Source organism: Hirundo rustica, chromosome 15, assembly GCF_015227805.2.
Source record: "Hirundo rustica isolate bHirRus1 chromosome 15, bHirRus1.pri.v3, whole genome shotgun sequence".
NCBI classification, from domain to species: Eukaryota; Metazoa; Chordata; class Aves; order Passeriformes; family Hirundinidae; genus Hirundo; species Hirundo rustica.
In genome coordinates, this window is record NC_053464.1 from 1,619,842 (window position 1) to 1,636,347 (window position 16,506).

Sequence of the window (16,506 nt, forward strand, 5' to 3'; positions counted from 1 at the left end):
TTGAAGGAGTTTTCTGCTTTCTTGGCATGAAAATGTGTCCAGGACATGAGGACACAACAACGGGAGTTGTGACTCCCCTCTGAGTCCTGGAGGTGGCAAGGGTTAGTGACAATGGGCCTGTGCCAGGACCAAGGGGACATCAGGGACCATCCAGGGCCCCACTGCTTCCCAATCCTGCCAATCCCGATGGCACCTGGCCTGCCCTGGGCACAGAGCATGTCCCCAAGGGCTGGACCACAACCCCTGCTCCCAGGCTGCCGCTGCTCCACTCCCCTGGAACACCTCCTTGGGGACCAGGCGTCACGGGGGCCAGGCACTGCTGGGGGACGAGGGACTGTGGGGAGAAGGACCTGCAGTTGGAACTGTGGGGAGAAGGACCTGCAGTTGGAACTGTGGGGAGAAGGACCTGCAGTTGGAACTGTGGGGAGAAGGACCTGCAGTTGGAACTGTGGGGAGAAGGACCTGCAGTTGGAACTGTGGGGAGAAGGACCTGCAGTTGGAACTGTGGGGAGAAGGACCTGCAGTTCCTCAGGTGATGAGGCAAACATGTGGCACTCAGATGAGGCCACAGATCCACACATCCCTGCAGTGACTGTCCCCTCCAGCACCTTCTCCTGCGTTTGTCACCCACTGGGCAGGGTGTGATGAGGATGCGAGTGTGAGTGTGAGTGTGAGTGTGAGCACAGTCTCCTCCCCCAGGCCCCCTCCCAGCTGCCAGTGTGAAACCCAACCTGCCTTATAAATAATGGAAGCAGGAGCCAGGCGCCGGGCCCGGGCAGCTCCCTCAGCCTCCCCAGGGCCAGCCCTGCTGCTCACGTGGGGCCGTGCCAGGGGAAGGCACAGGCGACGGGGTTAAATGTGCTGCTGAGCAGTTCCCTCCATTTTGGGGAGCAGTGGGGAAGCTGGCTCCAAACTGGGGGTGCTGGGTGGGTGCTGGGAAATGGGGGACAGCAATGGGACAAGCCCCAGCAGGTCGCAGTGCCAGACGTGGCTTGGGCAGGGGATTCCCCCCAGCATGAGGGTACAGCGGCTTGTCCTGGGTGCCTGCTGCACCCCTGGGTGCTGGCACAGGGTCGGGTGTCTCCGCTGCGCCCCAGGGGCTGTCAGCAGAGGCTGAGGCGGCTGTCGGGGTAAGCGGGGTCTGCAGCAGGATCTGCACCAGGATCTCCAGCCTGCCATGCCCTGGTGGGGAGAGAGCCAGAGCAAGCATCCATCTGTCCATCCAGCCTTCCTTCCATCCATCCCTTCGTTCAGGCTTCCAACCCTCCCTCCCTTCATTTCTTCATCTACTCCATCCCTCCCTCAATCCCTCCATCCTTCCATTTCTTCCTCCACCCCTCCATCCCTTCCCCTCGCCATTCTTCCCTCCATTTCTTCATTCCTCCAGCCCCTCCATCCTCATCTCTCCATTCTCCCCTCCATCCCTCCACCTCTCCATTCATCCTCTCATCCCTCCATTTCTTCCTCCAGCCCTCCCCGCGTCTCTCCATTCTTCCCTCCATTTTTCCGTCCCTCCTTCGATCCTTCCATCTCTCCATCCCCCCTCCATCCTTTCATCCCCCCCTCCATCCCCCATCCTTCCACCCCTGCATTCCCCCACCCACCACCCCTCTCTCCCTGCACACCCAGCTGCCAGCCCAGCCCTGCCCGTTCCCCCCGCACCATTCCCCGCGTCCCGCACCCTCACCTCGCCTCTCCCGGTGCCGATGCCGGCGCTTTCCCGGCGCGCTCCATTATCGCTGCGGGTGACCGTGTCCCTTTAACAGCCTCCGCCGGTGACACGCGTGTGCGTGTGTGCAAACGCGCGTGTGCGTGTGCTCCCAGCTCCCTGGGCTGGCTGGCGGCAGGGCCCCCCTTCTCCATCCCCCCGGATCCGGATCCGGCCCCATTCCCCCCCTCCACTCCCCGCTTATTTTTCCTGTTGTTTCGCGGGGTTGGGGCGGGGGCCGGGCGGGATCCGGCCCCTTTGCCAACGGGGATTTTTGGGGGGATTATTCGCCGTTTTCTTCCCGGTGGGATTTTTTTCTGCGACCGAAAGAAGACGGGCGCGAGGCATGGCATGAGCTTCGGGAGACAGGGCTGGAGGTAAGAGCCGCTCGGGAAAACCCTTCACGACACAAAGCCGGTGCCGGGGTCGGCGCCGATGCCGGGGTCGGTGCCGGCGCCTGTTCTATCGGTACCGATACCGGCAGCGGCACCGGCACCGCAACCACCCCCAGCCGCATCCCGCATCATGGAGCCGCGTTATATAACGGCGGCGGAGCCGGCCCGGCCCCGGGGCTCCCGGTCCGGTGGCCCCCCCTCCGCCCCCGCCTCCCGGCAGCTCAGCAGAGGATGGTGGTCGGTGTGACCCTCCCCCGCCCCGGTGATGCTGCCCCTCCGCCCCCTTGGTGTGGGGAGGGGGGCTGTGGGGGTGAGGCGGTGTGCTGTGTCCCCCCCCAGCATGGCCGGGCATCACCGGGTGGGTAAAGGCAGGGAAAGGAGGGGATCAGGTGGATCCCGCGGGATGCGGGGCTGCTCCGGGATGGGGTGGAAGGGGACATCGCTGTAAGGACGGGGTCGCCCCAGCGCGGGGTTGATGTTCGCCCCCTGCCTCTGAAATTCCTCTTGTCCTCCCTGGTGGCACCGTTGGCATCCCCGAGGCTGCACCCAAACATCCAAACACCCCGAAACCTCGGTGTGGCTTTCTGTGGCTGCAGGGTGACACCGGCCAAGGGATGGGGGACAGGGACAGCCTCCCCCATTCCCAGAGCCCGGGGGACGTAGGAAGAGGAAGGCTGGGATGGGGCCGAGGGGGCTGAGCCCCACGGCAGGGTCCTGCAGAGCCCAGCATGGGGCCGTGGATGTGCCGTCAGTCCAGGATGGGAACAGAGTTTGTTTTGGTGGGGCAGGGGATGCGGATGGGCAGAGGGAACAGTCTGTGGGGTTGGGGACCAGGCAGACTCTACCCCATGGAATGGCTGGGGCTGAGCACAGCTGGGGGAAACAGAGGCACAGGGTTCTGGCAGCAACCAGCTAGAGACCCCCAAGATCCTGGCCACGTAGGGGTCCAGGGGTGCCATGGGGCACTGGGCTGAGGTGGCTCTGCCTCTTGGGCATCGGCTGGTGCTGGTGGGACGTGGCAGTGCCTGGGCAGGGAAGGCCAGAGCGTGGTGGTCCCTGCAGCAGGGGTGCTCCTGGCAGACCCTCTCCATGCCCACCCTCTGCCCTGGGTCCGGGGGGTCTTGGGGCCCCTGCACAGCACCCCGAGGGGCTCAGCACGCAGCAGGCTGGGAGCAGTGGGCACAGAGCAAGCACCGTGCCATGCTGGCATCTCCCCTCCTCGCGAAGCTGGGTGCTGATTTCACTCCGGCTACCAGGAAGAGGGAGGGAGGTGGCTTTGGAGTGGGTAGGACTCACTCAAGCATCCATTTTTAATGAGCTAGATATCTATTTTTCCCCGAGCTGGCTTCCCCCACATCGATCCCTTTGCCTGCTCCCCTCCCCGTGCCAGCGGCTCCACGGCAGTGGGGAGCAGCCGGACAAGCATCCCTGGCAGTGGGACCCTCATGGCTCCCCAAATCCTGCTCCTGGGGAAGGAGCGACCCCCACTTGGGCCAGGGTAAGGCGAGAGTGGGGAAAGGGCTCCCTTGTCCCCTCCAGTGGGGTCACAGTCGTGTTGCCCATCCCATGGGGAGGTGGCCAGACAGAAGGACAGCTGGAGTGGGAGCACTCTGAGTTTGGGTCCTGCCCCTCTGCTCTGCAGATTGAAGCTGTGCCTGGCTCGGACTCCGGCAGCTCCATGGCAAAGCCACATCGTCCTGCCTGTAGCTGCTTCCCCATCTCCAATCAGCTCCCCAGCAGCGCCTGTGCAGAATGAGCAGCACCCAGAAAGTGGAAAGGGAATTTGGGAGGCGAGTGGGTGCTGGTGGTGTGGGAGGGAGCAGGATTGGGTGTGCGGGCGAGCGGAGCTCCTTTGGCAGCATCCCACCCCCTCCCAACCTCTGCCCACCTGCCACGGGGACCTGCCACGTGTGCTGGGTGCTCCAGGGCTGCTGGCTCACGGGAGGAGCTCAGGGATGAAGAGGAGAGTGTTTGGGGAGGGCATAGCTCAGCAGAAGCCGTTTCTCCAGGGTTCCTCCCTGCTGGAGCGTTGATCCATGCCCACCTCTTGGACAGGGGAAGCAGGAGGCCAGGGGGCTGTGCTGGGAGCAGGATAGTGCCTTTGCTTCCCGGAGGTATCTGGTGGCTTTTGGAGCATCCACGGCATCAAGGAGTGCCATGGCTGGACACTGCCTGCCCTGGTGTCCCACCAGCCTCATGACAAGGGCCCCTGCTCGATCCCAACCGCAGCTCGCAGCCCAGGACAAAGGGACATCAGTGCTTGTGCAGCCGTCGCTGTGTCTGGAGGGATGAAGGGTGTGGGGAGGCACAGGTCCCAGCAGCACCTGAGGAGCACATCCCCATGCAGTGCTTGGAGACAGCTCGCCTGACTACTGGTTCCTCATGGAATCTTGCGTTTCACCCCTTCCCGGGCCCAGAAGGGGCAGAGGGGGGGACTGGGACACACTGGGAGCTGTCAGTGGGCTCTGGCTGGGCTCTGAGAGGAGGCCAGGCTGGGTAGGACCCAGCACATGAGGAGCTGCTCCCTCTTCTCCTTGCCTCAGTCAGTGGGGAGCAGGGAGAAGCTTGGCTTGAGCACGAGCATCCTTCCATGGTGTGAGTCTCTAGAGGAGACTGGAGGGGAGGGGACCAAGGCTCCAGCTCTGCCCTGAACCTGTCCCTCCCGTGCTCCTTTTGGGTGAGGCATTCCTCCCAAGGGGACAAGGGGCTGCCTGGAAAATAGAGGTCAGAATTTGCTGTCTCTGGGAGACTGCGGTTTAGCAGAGAAGTTGAAAGCTGCTGCAGGAGGGGCTTGGTGGTCAGAGGGAACCTTGTTGTGAGAAAGTTTTGCTTGGCCAGGCTTGGGGCTGGAGCTCTGCCTGCCTTATGTTGAGGGCTGGGGGGACAAGAGCTGCATCTCCCAGCACCCCCAGACAGGAGCTGTTCTCTCAGCGAAGCCCAAAGTTGGGGGGACCTGAGCAGAGCTGGGTGCTGGCACCTCAGCCAGCTTTTCCCAGCTCCCTTGGCACGGGGCTGACCTTGCAAAGCCTGATCCTGACCTTCGGGAGGGCTGTGAGACCTGAGAGATTGCAGTGCTGGGGTTCCTATCGCCACAGCTCTGCTGCTTGGCTGTGAGCTGCAAGGCCCAGCGCTGGATCCACCACGGCACTGAGAGCAGCAGCCCCAGCAGTGGGACTCAAAGCAGACATTTCCCCAGCCCCTCCTAAGCCTCTTTGTCCGCTGCAAGGTGGGATGAGGTCGTTGGCATCGTTGGGAGCCATCAAGGGAGCAGGAAAGCAGCTCTCAGCCTCTCCCCCAGGAGCTCTCAGGGCAGCCCCAGGAGGGGTTCTCAGCTCCCATCACAAACAGCAGATCTCCAGGGCCAGGTGGAGAGGCAGGGCCCTTCCCTAGCCTGAATTCCCGCATTGTGCAGCAAGGAAAAGGTAGCACTGAGTTTGGAGCTGCGCTCTGAGCCTCTCTTCCGGCTCACCTGTGTGAGTGCTGAGCCTGGGAGCACAAATCCACCTGTGCGCATACACACACACACACACACAGGTACAGCATCTCCCTGCCCAACACAACCGCTGCCCCTCCACCTTCGGGGCAGCCAGCAGCTCCCCTGGCCTGTTCAGTGGCTCCTCTGCGCTGCTGGGGTGATCCAAGCCCTCCAAAGAGACCCAGCCTCGGGGGTGGGTGGCGGCACGGCCGCGGCTCACAGCACGGGCCGTGTTCTGAGCCCGTGGGATCAGAGCAGGACACGGCCGCACACCACGGGGCTCTGCAGGGATGTCTCCATCGCTGCCTTGTGCTCCGGGCGGCAGGTTCAGCCCCCCGGGCGAGAGCCTGCCTGGCCTCGCCGCTGGCCGGGGCCGTCGCGCAGGGCCCGGGGAGCCTCGGGGAGCTCATCCCCTCAGGAGTGCCGGACAAAGCCTCGGCTGCGCGCTCCGCCACGGCGCTCCGTGTCGGGTGTGTTTTCTCCGCCCGTAGAGCAACTTGATTTGCTGCATTAGTAAAAATAGACGGGCTAATGAATTCAGCTGATGCAACCCCGGGCGCGCGTGCCCGCGGCGGCTCCGGCTGTGCGTGTGTGAATGCGGGCGTGTGCGGGCATCCCCGCCGCGCGTGTCCGTGTGCGCGCTTGTGCATCCCCGTGCGTGTGCTTGTGTGTGCGTGTGTGTGAGTGTGAGCAGGCGATGGCCGCTGGCAGCGGCGCAGCTCCGCCGGAGCCGAGCGGAGGAATCGCCTCGCAGCCGCTCTGGATCCGGGCAGGGCCACAGCAAAGCTCCGAGGGGGCTGCGGGGACACGGCGGGGTGACAGCAGGGTCTCGCCGGGACTCTGTGGGGCAGTAATGGATTCTCTCTGGGATCTGGTGGGGCAGCAGCAGATCTGCGCAGGAGCCTGCTGGGCTAGAGCAGGATCTCAAGCAAGGATCTGTTGGAGCAACACCGGACCCTCGCAGGGCCCTGGCGGGGTGATGTAGGTTCCCTTGCAGGGAAGGGCCTGGTGCGGCAGGGGTGGGTGGATCCCGGCGGGGCCCGGCGCGGCAGCGGCGGATGCTGCAGGGACGCGGGAGCGGGGAGCGCTGCCCTCGCGTCCGCCGCTGTCCGCGGTGCTGGCCGGGGCCGCTGGCCGCTGTGCTGAGCGGCACGGGCCGCTGGCCGCGGTGCTGACCCCAGCAGGGCCCGGCTCCCGGGGCTCGCACGCCGGCCGGTCCTGGCTCTCCCGTGGCCTCCGGTCCGGCCGACACGGAGTTCGGCTGTCCCAGAGCTCTCCCCGATCCCCGCTGCTGCAGGATGCCTGCTTGATCCGGGAGCCAGGGATCTCCCAGCCCGGGCCACGTAGGGAGGCACTAACAGCACGACTGACGGCCCTGCCCTTAAGGCCCTCATCCCTCCTCGCTGCCACGTGGAGATAGTAAACTCGCCAACAGGTTGGACCAGCTCTGCCTTCCTGGCAGTTTCCATGCTGCTCATCCCAGCATCCTCCTTGTCGGTGCAATGTTTTGGTGACGGGCTCTTAGACCTGGCTTTCTTCTCTCTCCTTGCGTCAAATCCGCCCCCCACCACTGCATCACCACTTACCGTGGGTGACAAACCCCTCCTGAACGGAGTGACTTCTCTGGCAGTGACGTAGCCTGTGAAATGTGCACCCTGGAGTGGATTCGGGAGACTGAAGGACTTCGAGCTTTGCTTTTGTCAGGTTTTCTCCCGCTGGGTCGGAGCTGGCACTCCCCTGCTGGGAGAGCGAAGCGGGGCTGGGACAGAGGGGGGTTGCAAATCTGGGTGCTCCCTGCGGGATCCCAGATCAAGGATGGTTGTACCCAGTGCTGAACAGTCCTGGTGTGCTCGGCCCAGTCACGGAATCTGCAAACAGTGGCATGACAGGGACGAGGGGAAAGGACAAATCTCTGCCCTCCTGCTGCTTTGGAGTGGCCAAAAAGCATATGGAGGTGTTCATGGAGCTGCTGGATCATCAGGAAGGGTCTGTGCTGGCACCTCCAAGGCAGATAGCTCTGTGTTCGTCTGTCCATCACTGTCTCTGTGTTGGGAGGGCCTGGGGAGGTGCAGGGTGTGCTCTGGGTGTGTTCTGGGTGTCCTTGCCATGGGTGTCCCTGCACTCAGCAGCCGTGGGAGCTGCACTTTGGACATCAGGGCAATGTGGCCTCAGTCATGGGCTGCAGGAGCCGCGGGGCTGCCTGGCTGCAGGCTGGGGTTTCCCGTGGCACGGGAGGGCAGCTGCCAGCACTGCCCCTCGGTGCCAGAGACGACTGTGATTGGACCCAGCCCTTTCCCCAGCCAGTGCCCCCCGCCCACCTTCTCCACACTGGGGTCTTTCCCCAAGCACAGTTCTGCGCCTGGGGGTGGGAAGAACACCCAAATTCTTGCCTGCTCATTTTCCCAGACAGGAATGCCTGCCTGGCTTCCCACCGCCGCTGTCCAGATCCTCCTGTGCCCAGAGGCTGGAATCTCTGTCCGTCTTTCTATTTGAAGTGACTTCCCAGCTTGCTCAAGGATCGGGATTTCTGTGCTCTGGACAAGCAGCCTGAGTGCCGAGGGCGGGGGGGACCTGGCTCAGCTTTCCAAGGCAGGAATGGGAAAGCTGCTGAACGCACTGAGCCCCCCGAGCTCGGCCTCGGGAAACAGCCGAGCTCTGAGATGGTTGGATGCGGTGCCAAAACCTCCTGCTGGCTGCCTGTGAGTCCGGCGACTCGTCAGCATCTGTCTCCTCCTGTGACTGTCCCCTTGGGCTCCCGAGGCCCGGGGCTGCCCCTCTGCCACCACCTGCCCTCTCCCTGGGGGCAACCAGCGTGCCCAGCGGCTCCGGCCGCGGGCTCGGTGCCGCAGCGACAGCCTGTCCGTGCCACCTGGTAATTATCTCTTTGCATTGGTGCTCAGTGGCTGTGAGACACCCCCGCGCACGTTCTGTTTACTTCCCTAATTGCTGCCAAGCACCGAGCCGCTGGTTTCAAGTTTCTCTCTCCTCTCCCCTTCTCCTGCTTCCAAGCGACTTTAACACATGTCCAAGCATCGGCGGCCCGGCTCCGCTGTCGGGCAGCGTGAGCGGAGGCAGCAGCGCCTGCATCCAAGCCGGGAGCGGCGCCAGACTGTCTGCACAGGGCTGGGCTCGTCCCCGGAGGCTGCATCTCGCCGGGACGCTGCCACCGAGCCCGGCCGTCTGCTGGCACCTCGGCTCGCACCACGGCAGCTGCCACCAGCCCCGTGCCACGGCCGCACCGTGCTGGGAACGACATCCTCGGGAGCTGCCCTGTGCATCCCGAGGGTTTTCCAGGTGTGCCACCGGCACCTCACTGTGGTTCTGAGCTCTTTTTCGGCTGGCTGCTCCCTCCCTGGCTGCTCCAGGAGAGCTGGCTGTGGGCAGCGATGCTGTGAGGGTGAAAGGGATGGGCTGGTGCCAGCGGGGGATCTGGGCTGTGTCCTGCTTCCAGGCTGCATGGAGCGCCCTCAGAGACCACGGAGCTCGGCCATGAGCAGGATGCTCTTCCCTCGGTGCCCCTCCATCAGGGCTTGACTTTCTCCATCCCAAATCAAGCAGCTATAATAATTCCTTTGCTTTAATCTTGGGTCTGAGAGGAGCTGGCAGGCAAGAAGGTCCTCAGTTGCTGTCACTGATGGATGGAGGTGCCAACCACCCCTTGGGGCTTCAGGGCCAGGTCCCTGTCCCTTGCTCCGTGCGCTGGAAGCTGCATTCCCGTGCTCCAGCTCCTTGTGCCCCCAGGGGCTGCCAGGATCAGCTTTTTTGGCAGGGTTTGGCATGGCACTGGCACACGGGGTGCGGGCAGGGCAGGCAGCAGCTGGGCAGGGCCCTGTGCCAGGCCTCGGCTGGGCAGGGGGAGGGGGCTGAGCCTCCATCAATAATTCAGCTCCGTATTTATAGAGGGAAATGCCTTGAATAATGGATGGTGGGTGCGGAGGGGCCGTTGGGAAGCCGGCCTTGCTGCCACTGCCATATTTATTGGCCCGGTTTGCCGGGTGCTGCCTCCAGGCTCCACGAGGATCGGCGGCACTACGGCTGCCACAGCCTCGCTGCTGAGTGCTTGGCTGGCACAGGGAGGACAGGCAGCTCTGCTGCTCTGCCTCTGCCCGCTCCCCTCCTCAAAAATACACTGGGGGCTGGAGCCCCTCTGCTCTGGAGCCAGGCTGGGAGAGCTGGGGGGGCTCACCTGGAGAGGAGAAGGCTCCAGGGAGAGCTCAGAGCCCCTGCCAGGGCCTAAAGGGGCTCCAGGAGAGCTGCAGAGGGACTGGGGACAAGGGCTGGAGGGACAGGACACAGGGAATGGCTTCCACTGCCAGAGGGCAGGGCTGGATGGGAGATTGGGCAGGAATTGTTCCCTGGGAGGGTGGGCAGGGCCTGGCACAGGGTGCCCAGAGCAGCTGTGGCTGCCCCTGGATCCCTGGCAGTGTCCAAGGCCAGGTTGGAGCAGGCTGGGATGGTGGAAGGTGTCCCTGCACATGACATGGATGTGGAATAAAATGGGCTTTGAGATCCCTTCCAATCCAAACCAGTCTCTAGATCCTTCTCCATCTCCTGTTGGCCATGCTGGATTCTAGGCTCAGAGTGGGACGTGAATGCCCAGGCACAAACCCCCATCGGTCCCTCATCACAGGGGAACCCCAGGGTCATGGGAAGATCCTGCTGTGTCCCAGACGTGTTCCCTCTGTGGCTGTGCCCAGCAGCCTGCCCCACCTGGTCCCATGTGCCACCATGCTCAGGGACCCCCAGGATCCCCCCCTCGCCGGTGCCCAGCCATGGCCACCCTCCCCAGCAGCCCCACAGCCGCTCACCCCACACCCCTGTGTTACAGAGAGACCCGTGGAAGATGTCGAACCCGAGAAACGGCGACACCAAGCCCCCATGTTTGCCCCGCAATGGACTGGTGAAGATCCCCACGCAACCCAACGGCCTCGGCTCCGCCAGCATCACCAAAGGCACCCCCGCCGTGAAAAACCGCCTGTGCCAGCCTTCCTCCGTGCCTGCCATCCTCAGCCCGGCCTTAGCCCACCGCAGCGACCTGCCCATCCCCAGCCTGGCCTCCCCGCTCTCCTTGGCCACTCTGGCCAGCGTCTCCTCCCCTCCCGGCGCTTCCTTGGTGGGACTGAATGCGAGCGAAGGCTCGGAGCAGCCCTCCCCGGAGCGGCTGCCGGGCTCGCCCTCGGAAAGGCAGCTGGCGGTGGACGAGAAGATCCTCAACCGCTTGTTCTGGTACTTTTCAGCGTGCGAGAAGTGCGTGCTGGCGCAGGTGTGCAAGGCGTGGCGGCGGGTGCTCTACCAGCCCAAGTTCTGGGTGGGCTTGACGCCCGTCCTGCACACCAAAGAGCTCTACAACGTCCTGCCCAGCGGGGAGAAGGAGTTCGTCAGCCTGCAGGGCTTCGCCGTCCGTGGCTTCGACGGCTTCTGCCTCGTGGGCGTCTCTGACCTGGACATTTGTGAGTTCATTGACAACTACCCTCTCTCCAAGAAGGGCGTCAAGTCCATGAGCCTTAAGAGGTCGACCATCACAGATGCGGGGTTGGAGGTAGGTGACCCTGCCGAAGTGACCAGGGTGGCTGAGGTGCGCTGGTGGTGGTCAGTCCTGGTGCCCTTGGGGACACACACGTGGGCAGAGCTTTCACTGGTGACAGGGAAGGAGCAGGCAGGTGGCATGGATATCCCACAGGTGCTGGCAGCGCTGTGGTCTGGGCAGTGGGATGGGTGCAGCCTGCGCAGGGTCTGGAGGCTGTCGAGGCTTCGTCCCTGCTGCCTGTGGGTGCTGCCAGGTGAGGTGGCCGTGCTGCTGAGCGGTGACGTGGCAGTGGGTGACAAGCAGGGCTCTGGGAATGGGACTTTCCTGCTTGGCAAGGGGGTCACCCAAGCAAGGGGCTGAGGGTCAGATAGAAACGCAATTCAGGGGGCTGCGCAAGGTCCCCGCCGAGATCCTTGCCCTGTGCCATGGCCAAACACAGCACCAGCTGCTCCGTGGGCACATCTCACCCGAGCAGTTCCTGTGCTGGGAGTGGGCATCAGTGCTGGGCTGCACCCAGGGGTCCCTGCCTGTCCCCTCCCATTCCCCACTGGTGCTGACGTGTCCTAAGGCAGGCGTTGAACCCACACCGGGGAGCTGCCGGGGAGAAGATTTGACCCAAGCAGGACTGGGAGCAGTGGGAAGAGCCACGGGGAGCTCGGAGGGAGCCGGGGCAGGGGCACAGGGATGCACAAGGGTGGGCGGCGGTGCCCAGCACGGCCTGACCCCCTGCCCTCCGCAGGTGATGCTGGAGCAGATGCAGGGCGTGGTGCGGCTGGAGCTGTCGGGCTGCAACGACTTCACGGAGGCCGGGCTGTGGTCCAGCCTCAACGCCCGCATCACGGCGCTGAGCGTCAGCGACTGCATCAACGTGGCCGACGACGCCATCGCCGCCATCTCGCAGCTCCTGCCCAACCTCACCGAGCTCAACCTGCAAGCCTACCACGTGACGGACACGGCGCTCGCCTACTTCACCGCCAAGCAGGGCTACACCACCCACACCCTGCGCCTCAACTCCTGCTGGGAGATCACCAACCACGGCGTGGTCAACATGGTCCACAGCCTGCCCAACCTGAGCGTCCTCAGCCTCTCGGGCTGCTCCAAGGTGACGGACGACGGCGTGGAGCTGGTGGCCGAGAACCTGCGGAAGCTGCGCAGCCTCGACCTGTCCTGGTGCCCCCGCATCACCGACATGGCCCTGGAGTACATCGCCTGCGACCTGCACAAGCTGGAGGAGCTGGTGCTCGACAGGTAAAGGGCCGTGCTGAGCCGTGCTGTGCCATGCCAAGCCATGCCATGCCATGTTGAGCCGTGCCGGGCCATGCCATGCCATGCTAAGCTATGCCAAGCCATGCCAAGCCGTGCCATACCATGCTGAGCCGTGCCATGCATGCCGTGCCATGCCAGGCCATGCCGAGCTGCGCTGTGCCGTGTCACCCCATGACAAACCATGCCGTGCCGAGCCGTGCCATGCTGAGCCGTGCTGGAAGCAGAGGGTGCAGCATGGGGGCCATGGTTTGGGGACACCCACGGGTGACCAGCTGGCCCTGACACCCCGTGTCCTGGCAGGTGCGTGCGGATCACCGACACCGGCCTCAGCTACCTGTCCACCATGTCATCCCTGCGGAGCCTCTACCTGCGCTGGTGCTGCCAGGTAGGTGTGGAACACGTCTGTGCCCGTCCTGGCTCAGCACGGCAGAGAGGGCATGGTGGCACCTCCCTGGGGATGGGCCATGAGTTCAGGGTGGGCTCCTGGGGCTGGCTGAAGACCCCAAGACTCAGTGCCAGGAAGCATAGAGCTCCTGTGAGCTCAGCAGGACTCAGCCCTGGCACCCTGGCCCTGCACCCTTACCCCAGTGCCAGTATCCCCACACCCAATACCCTGGTGCAGCACCAGGCTCCCTGATCTGGCTCCCTGACCCAGTACCCCGGCCCTGCACCCAAAATCCTGCCCCAGCATCCTGCTGCAACATCCCACATCCAGCTCAGGCTCCCCTCCCCACCACCAGCTCCCTGCACCCTGCCCCATGGTAGTTCCCTGCCCTGGCACCCAGAGCCAGCACACTGCCCCAGCATCCCGCACCCTGCTTCAGGCCCCCAGCCCTGGCACCCAGTTCCCCACCCCAGCTCGGCAATGCCAAGCCCTGGTGCTGTGGCTGTCCCCACTGTCCCCCCCTCATCCTCCATCCCATCTTCTTTTCCAGGTGCAGGATTTTGGCCTGAAGCACCTCCTGGGCATGGGCAGCCTGCGCCTCCTCTCGCTGGCTGGTGAGACCCTCACCCTGACCCCAGGGACCAGAGACCCCACGGGGCTGGGGAGGCACGGGGCATGGGGACAAGGGAGAGCCCTGGGGACAGCCTGGGGACAGCCTGGGGACAGCCTGGAGACAGACTGGGGACAGACTGGGGACAGCCTGGGGATAGCCTGGGGACAGACTGGGGACAGCCTGGAGACAGACTGGGGACAGACTGGGGACAGCCTGGAGACAGTCTGGGGACAGTCTGGGGACAGACTGGGGACAGCCTGGGGACAGCCAGCATCCCCCCCAAACCAGGAGGCACCTGCACCCAGCCCAGCTTGTGGCTGGGCTCTTGGGCTGCTCTGTTTTTAGAGGTGGCAGATTTTGAGAGCTATGGTTTTAGGATTCAAATTTTCCAGGGTGTTGGTTTTTGAGGAGCTGTTCTGGGGGCACTCTTTTTTATTTTTGTTTTTGGTTTTTGTTTGTTTGTTTGTTTGTTTGTTTTTGTTTTTGTTTTTGTTTTTGTTTTATACAAGTGCTTTAAGATGCTGGGTTTTTAGGCTGACCTGGGGGCACAGGTGTTTTGGGTGTTGTGTTTTGGGGTGTTGGTGTTTTGGAGCACTGTTCTTTAGCATGCTGGTTTTCTGGGTTGTGATGGGGGGGTTTTGGGTGCTAATTTTGATGGAGTTGATAATTTGGGGTGCTGGTTCTCTAAGGTGCTGGTTTTTGTGTGCAGTTTTGAGTGCTGGATTTTTTGGATGCTGATATTTTGGGTGATTTTTTTAGAGTGTCGCGAGTTTCAGGGTACTCTTTTTTTTTTTTTTTTTTTTTTTTTTAGCACGCTGGTTTTTGGGGGTTTTGTCTTTTGGGTGCGGTGAGTTTTGAGGTACTAGGATTTTGAGGTCCCAATCCTTTGGTCCTGTTGGGGGGCATTATGTATTTTGGGATAGTAGTGCCTTTGAGATGGTATTTTTTGGGATGCTGTTTTGGGGGCGCTGGTGTTCTGGGCTGACGGCGCACCCTGTCTCCTTGCAGGCTGCCCTTTGCTGACCACCACGGGGCTGTCGGGGCTGGTGCAGCTGCAGGAGCTGGAGGAGCTGGAACTCACCAACTGCCCCGGGGCCACCCCGGAGCTCTTCAAGTACTTCTCCCAGCACCTCCCGTGCTGCATGGTGATCGAGTAGCGCCGGACCCGGCCGCCCGCTCCCGCGCCCACCCCGGCCGCCATCGCCCACCCCATCTCCCTCCGGCTGCCGGGGGATTCGAGAGACGCCCCCCATTCCAGCCAAGCCCGGATTTCCCCCGCATCGCCGCCCCCGAGGGACGCGGGGCTCCGGGGGGAGATGGGGGAAGGCGTCGCCGCTGGCCGGAGCCCCCGCGGGTACCATGTAAATTCCCCCCACGCCGCAGCCATCGCCCGTGCTCCTCCCGGTGTCCTGCCAATCCCTTCCGGACAGACGAACGGACATCATGGAAACCCAAAGTGGGAAGGCGACGCTGTGTGACCCCCGGCCGCATCCTGCTCCCCCCGCCCCGGCGCCGAGCGGGATCACGGCCCCGCCGCCAAGGATGCTCCCGGGGCCCAAAGGATGCTCCCAGGGATGGGCGAGAGGAGGATGCTTATTTTTGGGTGGCAGCGGAGGCTGGATGGGTCCCCTCACGCCCCCGGAGCGGGTCACCGAGCTCACGCCCCCCCTCCCCGCACCGTGCTGCGTGTCCCCTCCAGCCCCCGGGCCCGCCTTCGGGGCGCTTCCTCCCGGTGAATAGGATGCCCCTCTCCGCCCGCCCGCCGCCCTCGCATGCTCGCTTGCTTCAGTCTCGTGCTACGGCAGGTTTCGGGGTACCCGGGGGGACGGTGACAAGTGACAGCCCCCACTGAGCCCCTCCACGCTGCTTCGCCCCGGCCGGCTCCTGCTCCGGAAGCCGGGCTCTCCTGGCGAGCGTCCCCCGTGGCCCTGGGGACCCCAGTGCGCCCCGCGGGGCCGTGGGGGCGATGCCAACGCCGAGGAGCGACCCGTCCGTCTGGGATGGGACATCCCGGGGGACCGGGGCCGGGTCTGAGCCACCGCGGCGACACCGGCAGCGCAGAGAGACGACAGGAAGGTGGCACCCAGGACACGCTGCCACCGCCACCGCTCTTCCAGCTGAAAAGCCATCGCCCCGATGCCAGCGGCAAGCGGGGGGACCGGGGGGACCCCTGGGCTGAGCCGAGATGGGACCGAGCCGGCGCGGGGCTGGGCTCCGAGCCCACGGGGGCCCAGCGCGGGAGGGGCTCGGTGGCCGCCCCGGGGCTTTGCCCGCCGCCACACCAGCCGTGGGAGGAGTGTGGGCACGGATATGGACATGGACATGGGCACGGACACGGGATGGGCACGGACACGGACACGGACACGGACACGCTTTCGGTTTGTTTTGCCTTTGTACCGGCCGGGAAGGAACTGCTGCACCAACCGCCGCCTCCGCTCCCTCCTTTGCCCGAAACGCCCCTTTCTGACCCCAAAATGGCGCAAAGGCCCTCGCGGCCCTGGAAGGGGGTTTGGGAGTCCCGGGGCTGCGGGACAGGGTGGCACTACTGAGGCCAGGAGCACCCTGGCGCGGGAGTGGGCGGCTGCCTGCACCCCCAAACCCGGCAGTGTCCCTGGACACGGGGGCCAGGCAGGACAGCGGTGCATAGACGGTCCCCCCACCCCTGCAGGTGACAGCAGCAGTTTTCGGGGTGCCACAGCCCTGCACGAGTCCCTGGTCCCAGGTTACACAGTCAGCCCCAGCACGGTCCCCATACCCTCTTCTGCACCCTCCATGGCAGTGGCCCCCATACCCCCTGCACCCCTACTCCCCTGTGCACCCCCATATCCTTCCAGAGCATCTGCACACCACCAATGCACCCCATAACCTCTCAGCACCCTCATTTCCCACCCTACAGCCTGGCCCACAAAGCACCCACACACCCCTGACCCCCATTTATCCCCATCCCTCATGCACCCACATCCCGCTGGCACCCCCAATTCTCCCCGGCGGCCCCCCCCAATGCACACCCGGCCACAGCCTCCCGTGGCAGTGTGCCCCCATGCCCCCCAGTGCACCCGCACACCCTTGTGCACCCCTATAACGCTCCAGTTCACTCCTACACCCCCAATGCACCCCATGTCCCCTCGGGACCCCCA

At 64.1% G+C, this 16,506-nt stretch overlaps 1 protein-coding gene and 1 long non-coding RNA gene across 3 annotated transcripts; one reads left to right on the top strand and one right to left on the bottom strand.

Moving 5' to 3' along the window:
- Nucleotides 1–852: 852 nt before the first annotated feature.
- Nucleotides 853–1,848, bottom strand: LOC120759569 (uncharacterized). The gene is made up of 2 exons (XR_005703190.1): nucleotides 1,688–1,848; nucleotides 853–1,182 (listed from the first exon to the last, which is right to left on the bottom strand). It is a non-coding gene; the product is annotated as an uncharacterized LOC120759569 (long non-coding RNA).
- Nucleotides 1,817–15,783, top strand: FBXL16 (F-box and leucine rich repeat protein 16). 2 transcript variants are annotated; one of them, XM_040078943.2, is made up of 6 exons: nucleotides 1,817–2,085; nucleotides 10,407–11,117; nucleotides 11,845–12,353; nucleotides 12,672–12,756; nucleotides 13,307–13,370; nucleotides 14,378–15,783. In XM_040078943.2, exons 2-6 carry the CDS (start codon nucleotides 10,422–10,424, stop codon nucleotides 14,524–14,526), a joined length of 1,503 nt encoding a protein of 500 aa, XP_039934877.1. In that variant the 5' UTR covers nucleotides 1,817–2,085; nucleotides 10,407–10,421; the 3' UTR covers nucleotides 14,527–15,783. The 2 variants fall into 2 exon arrangements, with proteins under 2 accessions (XP_039934877.1, XP_039934876.1); XM_040078942.2 differs by lacking the exon at nucleotides 12,672–12,756 and having other exon boundaries at nucleotides 1,950–2,085; nucleotides 14,378–14,517.
- The last annotated feature ends 723 nt before the right edge of the window (nucleotides 15,784–16,506 follow it).

What these genes read in the sequence shown, in the direction of transcription:
- FBXL16 (XM_040078943.2), top strand. Translation starts at nt 10,422, where the DNA reads ATGTCGAACCCGAGAAACGGCGACACCAAGCCCCCATGTTTGCCCCGC. An exon ending in TCACAGATGCGGGGTTGGAG is followed by an intron (nt 11,118 to 11,844) that starts GTAGGTGACCCT and finishes TGCCCTCCGCAG; the next exon opens with GTGATGCTGGAGCAGATGCA. An exon ending in GCGCCTCCTCTCGCTGGCTG is followed by an intron (nt 13,371 to 14,377) that starts GTGAGACCCTCA and finishes GTCTCCTTGCAG; the next exon opens with GCTGCCCTTTGCTGACCACC.